Source organism: Scyliorhinus canicula, chromosome 5, assembly GCF_902713615.1.
Source record: "Scyliorhinus canicula chromosome 5, sScyCan1.1, whole genome shotgun sequence".
NCBI classification, from domain to species: domain Eukaryota; kingdom Metazoa; phylum Chordata; class Chondrichthyes; order Carcharhiniformes; family Scyliorhinidae; genus Scyliorhinus; species Scyliorhinus canicula.
Window position 1 is genome coordinate 49585274 of NC_052150.1, and position 20422 is coordinate 49605695.

General features: G+C 45.7%; 1 protein-coding gene across 6 annotated transcripts in view; it reads left to right on the forward strand.

The window, feature by feature from the left end:
- The window catches only part of ripor2 (RHO family interacting cell polarization regulator 2), a 310961-nt gene that overhangs the window by 257753 nt on the left and 32786 nt on the right, over positions 1 to 20422 (forward strand). For 5 of the 6 annotated variants that reach the window (XM_038797027.1, XM_038797031.1, XM_038797030.1 and 2 more), the window contains exons 9-15: positions 772 to 815; positions 1616 to 1741; positions 6173 to 6321; positions 7109 to 7238; positions 12239 to 12385; positions 15666 to 16346; positions 20034 to 20200. In XM_038797027.1, coding sequence (XP_038652955.1) covers positions 772 to 815; positions 1616 to 1741; positions 6173 to 6321; positions 7109 to 7238; positions 12239 to 12385; positions 15666 to 16346; positions 20034 to 20200 — 1444 coding nt within the window. The remainder of the gene's footprint in view (positions 1 to 771; positions 816 to 1615; positions 1742 to 6172; positions 6322 to 7108; positions 7239 to 12238; positions 12386 to 15665; positions 16347 to 20033; positions 20201 to 20422) is intronic. The other variant, XM_038797033.1, reaches the window with a different exon arrangement.

Below are 20422 nucleotides of genomic sequence, written 5' to 3' on the forward strand. Positions count from 1 at the left end.
TGCCTCATGGTGCAGAGGTCCCAGGTTCGATTGCGGCTCTGGGTCACTGTCCATGTGGAGTTTGCACATTCTCCCCGTGTTTGCGTGGATTTCGCGCCCACAACCCAAAGATGTGCAGGGTAGGTGGATTGGCCACACTAAAATTGCCCCTTAATTGGAAAAAATGAATTGGGCACTCTAAATTTAAAAAAAAAAAGATCTTAAGGCACCCCCAGCTAAAATTTCTAATATGTAATTTTGGTAGGCACGAGTTCCCGCCAAAAGCACGGTAGCACAGTGGTTACCACTGTTGCTTCACAACTCCAGGGCCCCAGGTTCGATTCCTGGCTTTGGTCATTGTCTGTGTGGAGTTTGCACGTTCTCACCGTGTCTGCGTGGGATTCCTCCGGGTGCTCCGGTTTCCACCCACAGTCCAAAGATGTGCAGGTTAGATGGATTGGGCATCCTAAATTGCCCTTAGTGTCCAAAAAGGTTAGGTGGGGTTACTGGGTTATGGGGATAGAGTGAAGGTGTGGGCATAAGTAGAGTGCTCTATTGAAAGGACGGTGCAGACTCAATGGGCCAAATGGACTCCTTGTGCACTGTAAATTCAATGATTTTATGATTCTATGAATCCAAGAAATTTCCCCTTAATTTTTATAAAATAGAACTTTTGTGCAAATTGAAAGCTTTCAAGCCTTATATCCAGCAGCTGAGAATATAAGTAATTGAGTAAATTCCATTCAAACTTGAAACTCTAACTGTGATCTTGATATAATTTTCACCTGACAGGCTTAGCCGGTTTTGCTCGCCTTTGTCCAGGAGATCAATATGAGGTAAGTGGTTTATACTTCAGGTTATTCAAGTGCGACAGGACATTGTACTGTAGGACATGTTGATCTTCAGTTAGGTGACAACAGATTGTCTGAATGCGATGAGGGTTTTAAAAAAATTGTTTGACCCTCTATTTCCCCTTTTCTCTTTGCTACACATCCTCTGATTTCTGTGTACCTTGTAGCTCAAGACATAAGAACATAAGAACATAAGAACTAGGAGCAGGAGTAGGCCATCTGGCCCCTCGAGCCTGCTCCGCCATTCAATTAGATCATGGCTGATCTTTTGTGGACTCAGCTCCACTTTCCGGCCTGAACACCATAACCCTTAATCCCTTTATTCTTCAAAAAACTATCTTCCTTTACCTTAAAAACATGTAATGAAGGAGCCTCAACTGCTTCACTGGGCAAGGAATTCCATAGATTCACAACCCTTTGGGTGAAGAAGTTCCTCCTAAACTCAGTCCTAAATCTACTTCCCCTTATTTTGAGGCTATGTCCCCTAGTTCTGCTGTCACCCGCCAGTGGAAACAACCTGCCCGCATCTATCCTATCTATTCCCTTCATAATTTTAAATGTTTCTATAAGATCCCCCCTCATCCTTCTAAATTCCAACGAGTACAGTCCCAGTCTAGAAGTGACACATCTGAGTGAGGGGGTGCTGATCACAATGGCCATTCCAGCTAATGGGAGCAATTGTAAACCTTTTTAATAGAATGCGAAGTAGTTATGAGTTCTGAAATGTACTTGTAGATATTCATGTATAAAATACACGCTAACTTTCTTTTGTTTCTTCTGACAAGATCTTCATGCGGTACGGTCGTCAAAGGTGGAAATTAAAAGGCAAAATAGAAGTACATGACCGACAAAGCTGGGATGGAGAAGATATGATTTTCTTACCTCTGATTAATGAATTATTCTCAATTAAGGTACTTGAAGCAGACGTGTATAGATAATTGTCACCAATCAGTGCTTTGTTCAATCAGATTGCCTGTTGAGAATTGTATTCAAAGTTGGCCATCTCTGGTTGGCTGGGATTTCCGGAGGTTAGATCAGTGTTCTTCAAATTTTTTATCTGGGGGCCCATTTTTACCAGCCGGCCAACCTTCGGGACCCAACCCGGCTGACCTTCACGACCCACGCCGGCCGACCTTCGCGATCCATGCCGACCAACCTTCGCGACCCAGGCCGGCCGACCGGCGCGACCCACCATTTTCTCTTACCTTGTTTGCTGCTGACAAAAATGGAGGAAATGGTTTTGGGTCCGTTTGGCCCTCGTACACGCTCCTCCAATGGAACCTGTTGGGTGAAGGTGAAGTCTTCTGGTGTCGGAAAGTATGGAGTCTCCATCTGTACAAAATTCTGAATTATTTTCCTGTAAAATTTTATCAAATAAACCCCCCCCCCCCCCCCCCGAACTTGTAAAAAAAAAATATGAGTAAAATAAATGGAAAAAAATGAATAAAACCACTCCGATCTTGTAAAAAAAAGAAAATGAATAAAATAAACGACAAAGATAAAAATTAAATGTATAAAATAAATGAATAAAAACCACTACAGACCTTGTAAAACAAAAAGCTGCAACCGTTGCGCATGCACGCCGATCATCATGCGCGCATGCGCAATGCGGCCAAATTTTTTTTTAAAAACATCTTCGCGGCCGCTTGCAACCGGCGTTATGAAAAGCCGGCTCTGCGCGGGGATTTGCGCGATTGGGAGCGCCGTGGACAACGGCTCCTCGACCCTCCCGACACCCGCCCGCGACCCACTTTGAAGAACACTGGGTTAGATCATTGATCATCAGGGAACCGATTGCGGTTTACGCATTAAAGGGTTAAATCTGCTGTAACTTAACGAGCAGATTTATGGCCACCTATCCAGTGGTATACATGGTGATGGAGGTGAACATGTTGTTCACCGCATCTAAAATAGATGAATGAAAGTTGAGACGCTCAGCAAGTCAGAGAGCTGGCAATGTTTCAGCTACAGCCTGACTTTAACCAGAATGCTCCATGAGCTGGGAATGGGGTTGCCCACACTGATACAAGGTAGACTCTTGAAGTTCATCTGGTGTTCACCTGCAATTTTCTAACATCAGCCTACTGAGTCTGCTCTGTTTTGCCAGGTTTTCATGCCCTTCTATCCTTTTTCACTAACCTGACTCAAGAATTCACACTAATTAGAACCATAGAATGCCTACAGTGCTGAAGGAGGCCATTCGGCCCATTGAGTTTGTACCGACCCTCTGAAAGAGCGCTCTGCTCAAGCCCACTCCCCCAACCTATCCTCGTAACCCCACCAGACCTGCACATCCCTGGACACTATGGGCAATTTATCATGGCCAATCCAGCTAACCTGCACATCTTTGGACTGTGGGAGGAAACAGGAGCACCAGGAGGAAACCCACGCAAAGATTAGGGCAGCATGGTAGCACAAGTGGATAGCACAGTGGCTTCACAGAGCCAGGGACCAAGGTTCGATTCCCGGCTGGGTCACTGTCTGTGCGGAGTCTGCACGTTCTTCCCGTGTCTGCATGGGTTTCCTCCGGGTGCTCTGGTTTCCTCCCACAGTCCAAAGGAATGCAGGTTAGGTAGATTGGCCATGATAAATTGCCCTTAGTGACCAAAAAGGTTAGGATGGGTTATTGGGTTATGGGTATAGGGTCGAAGTGAGGGCTTAAGTGGGTCGGTGCAGACCCGATGGGCCGAATGGCCTCCTTCTGCACTGAATGTTCCAAAAAAAAGTTCAAATTCCATACAGACAGTAACCTGAGGCTGGAATTGAACCCAGGTTCCCGGTGCTGTGAGGTAGCAATGCTAACGATTGTGCCACCGTACCACCCATATCTCAGATATGGCATTTATTTCTCTAATTTCTCTCATTTCTACCTCCTTTGGTTTTATGCCTTTATCTGTCAACCATCTCCTGCTTGTCGCCTAATTGATTTAACAGCTCTTTATTTTTCCCTTCTTGTGTAGATGGCCCCCTTTTCCTGCACCACTGTCCTTTGCCTTGCCCTGTACATTCTACGTTGTTCACTGTAATATCTTAATTTATGATATGTAGCCTTTACCACAACATTAACATTTATTTTTTCACATATGTTGCCTGACTTCCTGAGCGCTTCCAGCATTTTTGTTGCTTGAGCTACATTTTCTTAGAAAGCTACTGCAGGCCAGCAATAAAACCCCACAAGAACAGAGAAACGTCGGAAGCGTTTTTGATTCTGTGCTTTGTAAGCTGCGCATGGAGTGCAGTTTGATGTAACTTTCTGACTGCGGTGACATTTCCTGTTTGCTTTGTTCACTAGCTCACCGTGTGCTCCAAAGTTCAATAAACGCCCTGCTGCATTTCTTCTCGTCCAACCCAATATTTCCTCACCAGCTCCCCTTGATTTTTTTTTTAATTATCTTTTTTTTACATTAAGGGGCAATTTTGCATGGCCAGTCCACCTTCCCTGCACATCTTTTGGGTTGTGGGGGTGAGATCCATGCAGACACGGGGAGAGTGTGCAAACTCCACACAGACAGTGACCAGGGGCCGGGATCGAACCTGGCTCCTCGGTGCCGTGAGGCAGCAGTGCTAACCACTGCGCCACCGTGTAGCCCTAACCTTCCTTGATTTGAAGCAATGCTGGGAATAGACAGAGAAATGGATGAATATCCCATTACCTCCCTCTACCAGCTGACGGAAGCAGAACCCATATTTGTTCCTATGAATATTTGACGGCAGATTTTAAAAAGGGAAAAAGATGGAAATGGGACTAAGTGAGAGAGCTTCTGGAGAGACAACATCAGCTCCTTCTGTGCTATAAAATTCTGTAATTCTGAAAGGAAAGCTCACTGCTGACATTGGGAATAGGACTCGCAGCTAAATTATTACTTTCCACGAGGCTGTCTGGTCTTATCAGCTCACTGCAAAACTCCAGCAGTCAATTCCATAGCTGAAGTAATTGGCTTTTAAGCTCTCAGATTTATGTGGTGTCAGTGCAGAATTCCTTAATGGACATCTCTGTTTCACATCAGGTTGTTTCCAGTCAATTCAACGTGAGCTCTTTTCGGTTCCCAGTACCCAGTATCTTTTCATTGCTTATGCATTTAGTAGGCGTTGCTTTGGCTCAATTTTCCCTCCGGCTGAAAAGGCTGTAGGTTTGACTTCTCAATCGAGTCTCATGAGGCATCAAACAGTTGCGTTCTTGGTGCTGTTGCCTTTCAAAGGAATAATTAAGCTGAGGCCCGGTCCGCCAGCTCAGTTGGTCATTGAGGATTTTATGGCTTTACTGTACCTGAGAAAGAGCAGAGGGTTGAACTGGTGTGCTAATCAAATTATTCTATCCACCATGACTCACCCACAGCAGATTCACTGGTTAGTTCTCTCACCGATATCTGTGAGATGTTAGTGTTGAAAATGGTTCTTCTCTTCACCTAAATAGCACTTCAAAAGTGCACTTGTACCATAGACATAGACATAGAACATACAGTGCAGAAGGAGGCCATTCGGCCCATCGAGTCTGCACCGGCCCACTTAAGTCCTCACCTCAAACCTATCCCCGTAACCCAATAACCCCTCCTAACCTTTTTGGATACTAAGAGCAATTTATCATGGCCAATCCACCTAACCTGCACGTCTTTGGCCTGTGGGAGGAAACTGGAGCACCCGGAGAGAACGTGCAGACTCCGCACAGACAATGACCCAACAGGGAATCGAACCTGGGACCCTGGCGCAGTGAAGCCACAGTGCTACCCACTTGTGCTACCATGCTGTCAAAAACCTTGTGATAAATTGCTAAATAAAAATGGGCATTATACTGTGTAGTGTTATAAGTCATCAAATATTAAAATTTCTCCGGAAAACTTTCATGCAGTTGTTAAACATTTAAACTGGTGATATCGCCCACTGATGTAGCAACCTAAGATGCTAATGGGTGGAAATGGTAGTTTGATCTCCCTTCATCAAGAGGTTTGCAATGTAAACTGTGACAAACCAACAAATGATTGGTCAGGGTTGATGTTCCCCAGCAAGTGAAAGGGCAAATTTAGATTAAGTGTTCTTTCTGAGTTGCTACTACAGGTGTCTATAGGCTGGCTGAGGAACTTAGGCTTAGCTGTGTCCTGGAACCACATACTCACCCTGCTGCTTGGCTGCAGTCACCAGCCCCAGGAATGGCCCTAAATGCTGGAAATAGAGCTGAAAGTGTTGAGTGCATAACAGAAAAAATATACTACAGAGAAAACAGACTATCATGGTACCAGCTAAGATGATATCATTATTAGACAATATTTTGATAGAAGTGTACTGTTCTATGTTCTATAACTGTAAATTATGCGCTGACATCATTTCTCTCCGTGTGTATCTTTCAGGTGTCAGAGTTGAAAGGACTGGCTACTCATCTCCTGGTTGGCAGTGTCACGTGTGAAACTAAGGACTTGTTCACAGCCAGACCTCAAATGGTTGCCGTTGACATCAATGACCTTGGAACTGTTAAACTAAACCTTGAGGTCATCTGGTAGTAAGTGTTAGTTATTGACTGCTGCAATGCTCTTCCCGTCCCATTGGTGGCAGCAGTGTTGCTGGGCCACTGACTACATTGCCTCGATTCAGTGACTGCTGTTATTTCTTATCAGTGTAAATAAATTTTTGAAAGTCATTTTTAAATTAGAATACTAGATACAATTAAGGGGCGGCATGATGGCACAGTGGTTAGCACTGCTGCCTCACAGTGCCAGGAGCCCGGGTTCAATTCCAGCCTTGGGTGACTGTCTGTGTGGAGTTTGCATGTCCTCCCTGTGTCTGCGTGGGTTTCCTCCGGGTGCTCCGGTTTCCTCCCACAGTCCAAAGATGGGCAGGTTCGGTGGATTGGTCCTGCTAAATTGTCCCTTAGTGTCCAAAGGTTAGGTGGGGTTACGCAGATAGGATGGGGGAGTGGGCCTAGGTTCTGGTGCTTTTTGGAGGGTCGGTGCAGGCCCAATGGGCCAAATGGCCTCCTTCTGCACTGTTGGGATTCTATGATTACATCATGACATCATGAGGCAATACCAACAAGATAGGGAGCGGGATTTTCTGCTGGCAGGTTTCTCCGTTTTGCCGGCGCCCGGGGGTTTCCCAACCACGTAGGGCTGCGCCACAATGGGAAACCCCATTGACCGGCCGGCATTACGGAGAATCTCGCCGGAGAGTGGAGGCTGAAAGGTGGCGTGGTGGGGCGGAGAATCCAGCCTAGCTTATTGATGTTGAATGGTAATATAAAAGGTGAGAAGTTTGAAATGTTAATTATTATTTTCATGTTTTACCTATAGTCCATTTGACAAAGAAGACCTGACTCCATCTACAGGCAATCTAAACAAAGCTTCCTGTGTACAAAGGAGATGTTCCATATACAGCCAAAGCACGCCAGAAACACCCACCTTTGAAGACTTCTCCTTCTTTGTAAGTAATGTGCTCAATTATGAAGCCTGGACAAGGTTAGATAAAATAGATATTACTGATTTCCTATTATTGCGATACTACAATTGTCCACAATAAAGATGAGGTAGCCAAGTGGATTAGGACACCGTCCTTTCAGGACCCAAGTTAAAACCAGTGCAGACTGATGGTTTAAGTTTCCACTGACTGTAAGGGTTCAATTTGACATCTAGGTCCCAACTCAGTTTATAGAATAACACTGGGCATAACTTGGCTTCACTTGTCTCAATACAAAGACATGACTGGTGTTGAGAGTAGAACTGATTGAGAAGAGGAAGGTTTCCAGTGGATCTGAACAGTTATCTATGATGCAGGCACTTTAAAGGTGACTGGAAACAGGAAGTATTCTGCTTTCTAACATTCTGCTTTCTAACATTGACACACCTCCTCGTGATAGATGCAGTTTATTTTGCTGCATTATCTGATTAAGCTTGACTTGCAAAGTAGATTTTCTGTGTGCTAATGATAAAGGATTGAATATTGTGTGGTTAAACATAGAAAATAGAAGCAGGAAGAAGCCATTCGAGCCTGCTTCGCCATTCATTATGATTACTGTTGATCATCAAGTTCAATACCCTGATCCGGCCTACCCCCATAATCCCTTGATCCCTTTAGCCCCAAGAGTTAGGTAATGCATTTTGGAAGGTCTAATGCAGGTGGGGAATATACAGTGAATGGTAGAACCCTCAAGGGTATTGACAGTCAGAGAGATCTAGGTGTACAGGTCCACAGGTCACTGAAAGGGGGAACACAGGTGGAGAAGGTAGTCAAGAAGGCAGACGGCATGCTTGCCTTCATTGGCCGGGGCATTGAGTATAAGAATTGTCAAGTCATGTTGCAGCTTTATAGAACCTTAGTTAGGCCACACTTGGAGTATAGTGTTCAATTCTGGTCGCCACACTATCAGAAGGATGTGGAGGCTTTAGCGAGGGTGCAGAAGAGATTTACCAGGATGTTGCCTGGTATGGAGGGCATTAGCTATGAGGAACGGTTGAATAAATTCGGTTTGTTCTCACTGGAACGACGGAGATTGAGGGGCGACCTGTTAGAGGTCTACAAAATTATGAGGGGCATAGTCAGAGTGGAAAACCAGAGGCTTTTTCCCAGGGTAGAGGGGTCAATTACGAGGAGGCATAGATTTAAGGTGCGAGGGGCAAGGTTTAGAGGAGACGTACGAGGCAAGTTTTTTACACAGAGGGTAGTGGGTGCCTGGAATTCACTGCCGAGGAGGAGGTGGTGGAAGCAGGGACAATAGTGACATTTAAGCGGCATCTTGACAAATACATTAATAGGATGGGAATAGAGGGATACGGACCCCGGAAGTGTAGAAGATTTTAATTTAGGCAGGCAGCATGGTCAGCACAGGCTTGGAGGGCGGAAGGGCCTGTTCCTGTGTTGTACGTTTCTTTGTTCTTTGTTCTATATCTAATTCCATCTTGAATTTTTGGCCCCAACTACTTACTATGGTAGACAATTCCACAGATTCACCACTCTCTGGGTGAAGAACTTTCTCCTCACCTTAGTCCTAAAAGGTTTAACCCTTACCCTCAAACTATGACCCCTAGTCCTGGATTCCCCCACCATCTGAATCTACCCTGTCTAATCCTGTTAGAATTTTAAAAAATAAATTTAGAGTACTCCAATTTTTTCAATTAAGAGGCAATTTAGTGTGGCCAATCTACCTAACGTGCGCATCTTTAAGTTGTGGCGGTGAGACCCACGCAGACACAGGAAAATGTTCAAACTCCACATGGACAGTGACCCAGAGCCGGGATCGAACCTGGTCCTCAGCGCCGTGAGGCAGCAGTGCTAACCAGTGCACCACCGTACCGCCCATTGAATTTTGTAAGTTTCTATGAGATGCGCTCTCACTTTTCTAAACTCCAATGAATATAATCCTAACCGAGTTAGTCTCTCCTCATATTGCAGTCCTGCCATCCCAGGAATCAGCCTGGTAAACCTTCACTGCACTCCCGTCCATAGCAAGTACATCCTTCCTCAGATAAGGACACCAAAACTACACACGATACTCCAAAACTGCACACATTATGTGACTTTGGCGCCCATATTACCAATGTGAGCTCCCACTATGTCAGGACCACTAATTTGTGAAATTTGCTTGTGCATTTCCAGAACTAATGCTTCTGAATTTGATGCTTAAAAAAAATCAAAGAGTAACGTTAAAATAGTCACATCTAGAACGTGATTGGCTACTTTTCAGAAGAAACCAGTCAAGTTATGTATATTAGTTACAAATAGAGTCAGTATAATAAAAATAGAAGATGGAGAAACAATGGAAAAAATGGGAAGGCAGGCCAAACAGAATTGTTTAATTTTTAAATTAACCTTTTGCTGTGTATTTTTGTATGATTAATATGACAACATCTCAGTGGGTTAGCCCTGCTGCCTCACGGCGCTGAGGTCCCAGGTTCGATCCCGGCTCTGGGTCACTGTCCGTGTGGAGTTTGCATATTCTCCCCATGTTTGCATGGGTTTTGCCACCACAACCCAAAGATGTGTAGAGTAGGTGGATTGGCCACGCTAAATTTGCCCCTTAATTGGAAAAAATTAATTGAGTACTCTAAAAAAAAATTAAAAATTACAACATCTAATATCTGAACAATGAATATTACATCATTACAATTTCTATCAGCTTCATTGTGTATAAGCTGAAGACTTCTTGTAAATGGCTGGACCAGGGAGCTTTGAACTGCCTGAGACTGCAAGCATCCTGAATATTATAGTTCACAAACTGTCTGAGTATTTCTATTTAACTTGGGGGTAATCCTAGCAGGGTAGCATCTGAGTGAAATCGAAATCTGCTGTTTGCCCACATCCTTGGAGTGGGCTGGGCAGCGAGATCCTTGTAAGAGGTAATCTTTAGTTTTTTACAGGGATTCTACCAGATGCACCGAGCTAGACTCTGCAGAAGCTAGATGTGCTATTGGCAGGTACATGTTCCCTGTGGGGCTTCAGCGGGGTGCAATGTTGAAAGGCAATTGGTGATTTATCCAGAAGGATCAATTACCATAACCACACAAGCCAGATATCGAGACGGTATAGGGAAAAAAAACCTGACATTGCATGCCTAGTACATAGCATTTTTAATACCTGAGTGGGCTCATAATTTTTCAAGGAGCATACTGCTACTTCAAAAATCTGTTGCATCCAACTGGTCTTTGTTCTTCTAGCCCCTGTGGTGTTGTGGTAATGGGCAGCTGCCTCCATTATGAAATGTTTAAGTCATTGGGATTTGATGTGGTGTCACTGACAGCCAGAAGTTTGGTGGTGAATTGGTAACATAGGATATTGGGCTTCTACATCTATGAGAATCCTTAGAGAAGACATGGCAGAATAGAGATTCTTCTTGGGCAGAATCAAAAGCAAAACGGGCAGTATCAATTTGGCCGCCTGTTATGCTCTCGTTAAATATTCAGTGCATGGACTTCAACAGAACTGAATATCAGGTGGGGTGTATAGCAGGTAGTCTATGTAGTATCACCCATTCAGCAGATGAATCTTGTGGAGGCAATGAGGTTCTCGTGTGCTGGCTGGAGGACCAACAAGATATCCGTGTTGCCTCCTTGAGAGAAAGCCTGCTGAATCACAGGCCAATCTGGCAATTGAGAATCCCCGGAATCAGGTCTCCAGGGATTGAGGTCCTGCCTACTGAGAGTTTCTGGCGAACCAGTGCCCAGAAGCTCCCTCAGCATTGGCATGGAAGAGGAGGTGGCTGCTGCTGGAACGACAGCCAGGATCATGGAGCAACCCCAACCATAGGTAATTCATGGGTCACGGGTCAGCAAGGGCAGGGAGTTGGCTATCAGCGGTTGAGTGATGAGACCCTTAAGTGGTCATGAATTGCCCACTTAAGTGCCGTGATCAGGTTGGAGGTGGGAAGGCACTGGGGTGCTCCTGCCCAATTAAATGCCCTCCCCGCCCCCATCCCCCCACCCCACCCCAGAGAGCGCAGAGAATTCCAGCCACCACTACCACCCAGGACAACTTTTTAAAAATTTGGTGAGATTCTAGAGGACAGTTGCTCATGACGAGACCCAAACCCAACTTTAACCGTGTTATAGTTCACACCAGCGATTCAGACTCATTTGTGGCCCACAAAAAACTGATTCCTCACCCCACTGGATGAAAAGGGGGCAAGTCGTAGAATTGAGCATTTTCCTTTGTTTTCTAATTTTTCATTTTTGACAGCAAGAGGTTTTGATTGATGACAATTGGATAGAGTGCTGCCTGTCCATCCCATTAATTGAGTGTGGAGCAGATCCCAGCAGTTTTACAGCAAAGGCTTCTGAGGCCTCTTTGAGGTGGTTTAGTGCAAATCTGAATTGCTGGGTGCATAAAATGTGCCGGTTTATAGATTTCGGAGGAGAAAACAAGCCTAGATTTGGGATGTTTTCAGAGTGGATATCCCAAATTATGATACAATGATTTAGTGAGTTTTTGAAACCTATTTAAAATTAAAGAAAGTAAGAGGTTAAGTTTAGACATCATCAGTAAAGTGCTTTGGGATGTCACAAAACACTTTACAGCCAATGGAATACTTTTGAAAAGCGCTATTGTAGTATTATGGGGCTGGATACTCCGCCCTGCCTGCGCGCCACTTTTCTGCCCCGACCCGCCAGCGGGATTCTCCGTTATGCCAGCCGATCAATGGGGTTTCCCATTGTGGGGCAGTCCCACGCCGTTGGGAACCCCCTGGGCGTCGGCAAAATGGAGAATCCATCTGGTGGAGAATGCCACCCCATTGCCTTTATGCCAATAAATTTCATAAAATTATATCTCAAAGTTTTAAAGAAATGATGTGTACTCTTTTAATCGTTGCCTTCTACCATGTCCTTCCCACAATGGCATGCCTCCAGTAAACTGGATATAGTCTTTGTTTAAAACATTCGGTTTCTTCCGTGAAGATTTTATCACATTAACCCTTTGAATTTTGATGTACCAAGAAATGCCTGCAGCCATCACCAGACAGACTACGGCTGTCATTCATAGATGCTCTTCGGGACACGTTCTTTGACAAACTGCGACGGAGTCGCTCATTCAGTGACCTGCCATCTCTCAGGCTGCGGCCTAGGGAAAGGCTGGAGCTCTATGTGAGTCCCCTTTGTGGGAGTGATCTGTTTCTGTGATTGGGATTTTGCCAGTCGCATGTGTGTGTGTTCCTGTTACAGCAGTTGTTGATCTTACAGATCTGTGTGCATCATTCCATTCCCTTGTGTTGGTGTGAAGAAGCATAATGTCTTCTGGATAACCAGATTCCTTTATGAATGAACCAATGGAGAGTAACTGGAGCTGATAGGAAGCCTCATAGTTTTCAGTTACAAATTTTATATTTTCCTTATTTGCCAATTGTCACAATGTATTGGGATATATCTGGCTTTTGGATTCCAAGTAAGAACCATTGAATCCCTATAGTGCTTCTGCAAGCCATTGGCTTCTGGAAGCCATTTGGCCCATCGAGTCTGCCCCTACCCTCTGAAGGAGCCATGGCCCATTTACTTGCCCTATCCCCACAACCCTGTAAAACCACCTAACCTGCACAAGAGGCAATTTAGCATGGTCAATCCACCTTACATGCACACCTTTAGACTGTGGGAGGAAACCTGAGCATCTGGAGGAAACACACACAGACACAGGGACAATGTGCAAACTCCGCACAGATCCAAGGCTGTGAAACAGCAGTGCTAACCACTGTGCCACCATGCCACCACTAAGCTTTAATTAATCCCGAACTGTTTTCTCCCATTTGGTGCTTCTCAGTTTCCCCAGCTAATATCACCTCAACCCACCTACATTTCACATCTTTAACATGGCTCTGATATGACCGAGTACAGACCTAAACCCTGGTAGGCACTTGCATCCAGAATTCAGGAATGGAAATCTAGCTGCAGTAACTGGTCTGAGGCTTTGGAGCATTTAAGCAGCTGAAAGACCTTCACTCACTCTAAAGTTACTAAGGTGCCACTTAGATTTTTTGCCATCAATGTGCCCACCTCAGGCCCTCCAGTCTGATGGGGGTTAGGGACAAGAGCTATTCCCCGCTTCCTAAGAACACCCTTTCTAATGGCCAGATGGGCCTGCAAGAAATTGAGATGGGTTGGGCGTGTTAAAGTTCATCCCACCGAATGTATATAAACAACCGAGATTTGCTCTGGGAACAGACTCTACATCCTTCTTGGAGGATCCTCAGGAAATTCCAGTCACATAAAAGGGATGGAGATCTAGAATTAAGGGCCCTTTATTCCCTGCTTTACAACAACAAACTGGGCATTCCCCAGGTGCAATGCAGATGAAAATCTGATGTATAATTTGCTGCTTTCCAATTTTGGCTGAAATTCTCTTTACTTGATCTCCGGTTTTGAAAAATAGATCTCCCCATTGCATGGACATTGAGACTGAGGGACAAACTTTATCCCTAACCCCCATCTATCTGCCCAGTCCTGCAAGACCCCTCCCTTGTTGTAACAATGACCCTAGCTAAGCTCCTTGCACCCCACCTGTCCACATTTGTGTTACCAAGCAGGTAGGGGCAGCACGGTAGCATGGTGGTTAGCATAAATGCTTCACAGCTCCAGGGTCCCAGGTTTGATTCCCGGCTGGGTCACTGTCTGTGTGGAGTCTGCACGTCCTCCCCGTGTGTGCGTGGGTTTCCTCCGGGTGCTCCGGTTTCCTCCCACAGTCCAAAGATGTGCGGGTTAGGTGGATTGGCCATGCTAAATTGCCCGTAGTGTAAAAAGTAAGGTGGGGGGGGGGGGGGTATAGGGTATGCGGGTATAGGGTGGATACGTGGGTTTGAGTGGGGTGATCATTGCTCGGCACAACATTGAGGGCCGAAGGGCCTGTTCTGTGCTGTACTGTTCTAAATCTAAAGTGTCAGGAACGGCCTGCAATTTAACTAGGACCTCTTACTACTACTAGGAGGCTAGCCTGGCATTGATTTATAATGTATGTCAGCTTCAGGTATATTCCTTGAGGGATTGGTGTGCACTTTTACGTGGTTTGATTTGAGAAGTATAAAAGAAGTTTGTTTATGTTGTTATTTATGCTGCATAAATAATGATGGAATGCATACTTCTAAGTTTAATACTTTTAGGAAATGGAACAATACTCCTTTTCCAGTGTCTGTGATATCAGGCAACTGCCGTTTCAATATCAGATTCCATTCCGGAGACCGTGCATGACAACATCGCCTGTGCATTGTTTGACCTGAACTACATTTCACTGTTCAAACACCAACACCACCAGCAACAGCAGGCAGCCACTCGTTGTTTTTTGAACACTGCAGAGTTAAACTTATCAAACTGTTCTTCATTTCCGAAGGAAGAAAATGCTGCAGGCGTAGACATTTCTGACCAAAATGTAATGAATTAGACATTAAAATGTGATAAACCATAGCTCCAGCTTAATTCTTTTAATTTGTTCCAAAGACAGATTACAAATTTATTTCTTAATTGAGTTATTATCTGTCTGTTTATTAACTGCTAAGTAAAACTCGACAGAATTGTTTTGAACATCACGGTATGAAAGCTGGTTGTGGGATGGTGTTGGTGTTTTCCAGTACTGGATTGCTAGTAATGTCACAAAAAAACATTTTGGCATCTTTGTACATTTGTACAGTTTCTAGACTCATTGCATGCTGAATTTTGCAATGTCTGCTGTTAATTGCACCTTGATTCTTGGTTCCATCCTCGTTCTAAATTTGAAAGTAAGTACTCACAGTGCTTACCTGTAAGAACAGCTCAATACTGTAACATGTTGAAATGGACCTCAGTCTTTTTAGCATTTGTTATATTATTTTCTCGAAGCCCATTTAAAGTCCGAGGGAGTAATATTTATTACTTTGGTCAGTGTATAAAACGGGTAATATCAATTCAATCTCCTGTACTCTTCCAGTTTCTATAGGTGTTCACTTAAGCAGGAGCCATCTGAAGCAGGGAGTGTTTATTACGAAGATTATTGTCTTGGCTTTGATCCTAATGTTTATTTTGCAGAATAGAGTTGTTCTGTTATCATAGGTAACGGTGACAGAAAGGACAAATCACCATGATTTGATGCCATAAATACTTTGCAGTAGCTTTCTCAGGTCTAACAGTCTCGAGGTTATTAAAAACAAAGCAGACTTAAATTCCCACTATGCCAAAACCTTTACGTTACGTAACTCCCCACTGCTACCACCATCAGTTGGGGTCAGATCTTGCCAGTTGCCATTTCCCTGTGACAGTTTTAACTGCAGTGCTACGTGCAACTTCTTTATATCTTTTGGTCCATTTTGATCAATTGTTTACCAAAGCTAAAGCGATGTTTGTAACGGTGGTCCTTTTCCGTAAACTGCTTCAGTCCGCATATTTTTAAAGCAGACCTTTTGTATTCCAGTCTTCAGAGCTTGAGGATGACATCTTGGATAATGAGAACTTAACCGGTGAGAAGTCCCTATCGCTTAGCCATGGTTACCTTGCAAATGGTACATGTACTACCCAGCCCAGTGTGGCACCCATTAGCCGAGTCTATTCCAATCCAGAAATCACTGTGAGTCCACCGGATACTCAAGATGAAGACTCTGAATCTCAGATTTCAGTGACTGAGGGGGATGGTGACTCAACACCAGCAAACGTAGCAGAGAGAACTGTTGGTCCAAATTCTTTTGAATCTGACCAAGGAGAAGAGGTATCAGACATCGACCTGTCGTCGATGCAAATGGAATGCCACCAACAGGGATCAAGCCAAGAAAATGATACATTTTCAGAGTCCGATGACACAGTGGGAATCCTCCAAGATTCAGATGAAATGTCTGACTTAAAGCCTGTGGAATTGGATGCGTATGAAGGCAATCTAACCAAGCAACTGGTGAAGAGATTGACCTCACCAGAACGGCTGCTGGCCCCTGATGGACAGGAATTTATATCCAATGATTATGAAGGAACCAGGTTGATCTCAGAGATGAGCCTGGAGGAAGCTCTGCAGAGCCTTTTTCTATCATTGGAGCCACACAAAGAGCAATATAAAGAACTTCAAGATTTGGACCAAGAGGTTATGCGACTTGAGGATCTGTTAAAGGTCAGTATTTTCAAATGCATCTGATTAATAATAGGTTTTATAAACTTGTTTGAGGAGAACAGTATTGTGGTAAACAAAAACCCCCTGAGAGGCAAGACTCCCTGCATGGAATCTCAGTTCACACAAGGATTGATCAGAGAAACAACTATCTCTGCATCCAAACGGCTTCTGGGGTTAGTGAGCCTTCAATCAGCCCCCTCATTCCTAGAGTGAGAATAGTGAGTGCAGGGGCCAGTTCCAAGGAGACTTGCTGAGTCTTCCAATTTCCCAACTTGAGCTTTCCATCTCAATGGTGAAAGTCAGGCCCTTGGTATCGAAGCACAGAAATCTCTTAGACGCTGGTACCAAAAATGTTAAATGGCCAATGAAATGTTGGCCATTATCTCAATGGGTAGAAGTTATAGATGGGCTCCATTTGGAGCACTCCATTCTATTTTGGGCATTAAACCTTAGGATGGGTATACTGGCCCTGAAGTGATTGCAAAACAGTTTCACCAGAATGACACTTGTGGCTGAAAGGATTTAAATATGAGGGGCATGATTTAACCGCCTCATCGCGCCCGATTTGGTGTTGGAATGAGGCCATTGAATCTCGAGAGAGGACAACCGTGAGATTTGTGATGCTGAAAATGCATCGACATTTAACAGAGTCTCGCGAGACATTGCGATCTGTATCTCGCCCGCACTGAGATTAATCCAGATCTCCATATTTTAATGATCCATTAAGCTCACCTAAATATACATTTGCGGGATATTCTTGGTGCCCGGGACCTAATGGCTGCACCTGAGAGACCTCGCCAGGGTGCCATTTATCACTGGTTTCCACAAACATGGACCAGTCTTTTTGACACCTTGGGAGTCTCCCCAGGTGGCCAGAGACAAGGTAGGATGCCACCCTGGCACTCCCTCTGGCAGCTGGGCACCTTGGCACTGCCAGGCTGGCTGGGGCATTGCATGGTGGCAGTGCCAGGTTGCCTGTATGCCAGGCTGCCTTCCCAGATGGAGGAGAGTGAGGGAGTTGTAATGTTCTGATTGTATGGCCTGATTTATTATAAGAACACCTGTTGTTAATGTTGTAAACAATTTATTAACATTAACTGGGGGCAAAGTATATCCAAGACAGATGAACAACAGGAAAATCATGCACATGTAAACTCTCTGAGGGCGCGATTCTCCGCAAATGCGGAGAGTCGTAAAGGCTGCCGTGAAACTGGCCGTGTTTCACGGCAGCCTCCGCGCCCCCTCCCGGGACCCGATTCTCCCCCCCCGGTCAGGGCTAGCAGCGCGGGCCCGTGAAGAACGGCATCGCGGGCTTAGCGACCGTCGCTAAGCCCGCGCGCCAAGCGTCACGGCGGCTGACGTGCACGATGACGTCAGCCGCGCATGCGCGGGTGGATGGCTCCAACCCGCGCATGCGCGGATGACGTCATCACGCATATGCGTCAAACCCACGCATGCGCGGGCCGTCATACCCCTCAGCCGCCCCGCGGACTGATCCTGCAGGGCGGCGGAGGAACAAAGAGTGCGCGGGTATCGGACCAGCTGCCCGCGATCGGTGCCCACTGATCGCGGGCCCATGCCACCCAATTGGTGCCATGGTTGTCCGGGACGGCACTTTGCGGCCGCTTTCACGAACGGTGAGAGCAGGTGTGTTTGCGTTCGTGAAAACGGCCGTAAAGGCCTGGGAACTCGGCCCATCGGCCAGGGGAGAATCGCTGTTCGCCGTAAAAAACAGCGAGCAGCGATTCGTGTCATGGGGTGGCCGTGGGGGGGGGGGGGGGGGAGAATAGTGGGAGGTCGGGAAAAATGTCGGGCGGCCCTCCCGCTATTCACCGACCCGTCGTGGGCAGCGGAGAATCGCGCCGCAGCTTTTACACCCTCCAGCCTGTGTCTGGTCAGCTGACTTTACATTTACTTTGAGACTCCTAGTGGTCAGTCGGTGAATTACAACATAACTATGCTATCGCTACAGGGGTGTTCCCGGGGTCTTCCCAAGATTGCGGTGAAGATGGGGCGGTCAAAAACTGGGGGTGGGGGGATTTGAAAAGGTTGTGGGGGCGGGGGAAGATTGGCGCAGCCAGACAAAATGCCCCCTCCGATCTGCGAGGAACCTTTCTTGCTGGGCTTGCCAGCAGGAAATCCCTCTTAAGTGCAGCGGCGGTGGAGAGAAACTCCCCAAGGTTAAAAGAACGGCAAAGTGCCATTAAAAGCGGGTGTTTCTCAGCGCTGCACAGTACTAAACGTGCCCAAAACCGGACATAGATTTATTTTCCTGTTATCGACTTCAGGCTTGTTTTCCTTTGCGTATAGATGGTTAATGGGTAATGTAATAATGTATTCAAGATAATTAAAGGCATTCGTAATGTAGAGAGAGAGAAAATAATTCCTCTTGGAGGAGTCAAACATATAGGGCATAGTAAACGTAAAATTGGAGCTATGTCACTTTGGGGTGATGTCAGGAAACATTTCCTGAAAAACTATTTGTGAAATGCAGCCACTGCTGGTACATGGGGAGATGGGTAGAGTGACTACATCATGGCACAAACAGTAGGTTTTCTGAGGTCCTGCTCCCAATACAGAATTGTGCTTCATGGTGGCACTGGTCAGGAAAATTGGTGGCCACACCTAATTTACATCAATCCTGATCTTCCAGCATTGATTTTATTGAATGGAAAAAAACAGTATTATTGCAAATTGGGCCCATTGACCTCACAGCCAATTCTCCAAACAGCAGTCACAATTCTCCAATTCAAGTCCATTGGGGGGGGGGGGGGGGGGGGGGGGGGGGAGGGGTGATGGTGATGGTGATGAGGGGTGTTCCAGGGGCCTCAACAAGGTTGATGGGGAAGGGGTAGGGGGAGATCGGGGCTGCCATTCAAAATGACGCCTTGATCTGCGAGGAGCCAAGCTCGCCAGAGAGAAATCGACTAAAGTGGGGCCTCGGAGGAGAGAAACTCCCCGAGGCCAAAAATAAATAGCGGGATGTATCTCAGCGCTGCAAGCCGCCGAGAAAAACCCCGTCAAACGCGGCCAAAAGTGGACTTTTAACTTTTGTCCGCTGAATCGCACCCTGTATGTTTTCAAGAAGAAATTACGGGCGGGATTCTCTGATCCTGAGTGTTGACGCTGTCGTAAACGCCGTCGCGTTTTACGACGGTGTCAACAGGCCCCCAGGATCAGCGATACTGCGCCCTATAGGGGGCCAGCATGGCACTGGAGCGACTCACGCAGCTCCAGCTGCCGATACCGGCGTCAAACGGGTGCCGCGGGTCTGCTTATGCGCGTTACGACTGTTGCAAACTCGCGCATGCGCACTAGTTGCCTTCTCCATGCCGGCCCCGACGCAACATAGCTGAGACCTACAGGGGCCGTCATGGAGAAGCACCTACAGTGTTTCTCCATGACGACACTGGAGAGATTCAGGATTCAGAGTTCAGTTACCTGGGCAGTTGCTCTCACATACCCATGTCGATCCCCTGTGCCACCCTCTGGAATACAACAAATCCAATTGTTTAACCTTTTCTGGGAGATTTATGGTAATTTGCTGCCCTTGTTAATTATTTCTTGCCTCAATTTTCATTACTTGGGTTATGTTAAAGAAAATATGTTAACCTCTTCGGCTTCTTTCTTAGCTCACCTCGGTCATATTTTAACTCCATGATTTTCATTGATTAATTCTTTTTGCAGTGTAAACCACACAGTAACAGAAGCAGATCATCCAGTTTAAGTCTCACCGTTGAAAGTGCTTTAGAAAGCTTTGATTTCCTAAACACTTCAGATCTTGAGGAGGAGGATGGTGGTGATGACGATGCCAACTCTGAATGCTCTGATGTCGAGGCTCAGAAAAACATTTGGTAAGTTTGCTGCGATTATACTAACTTTCTTCACAACCAGCATAAGGAAGATGCGACTCGAGCGACATCAGTTCTTAATTATCGCAGTGTTCAGGAATAATTGTACGGATAACTTTAACTCCCTGGCGGGAAAATAGCCAAGCAAGTGGAAGGCCCAGCCAAATTTAGAGGCCAGGCCCAATTAACACATGCTGGCCAACCTCCTGAATGAAAGCCATGAGG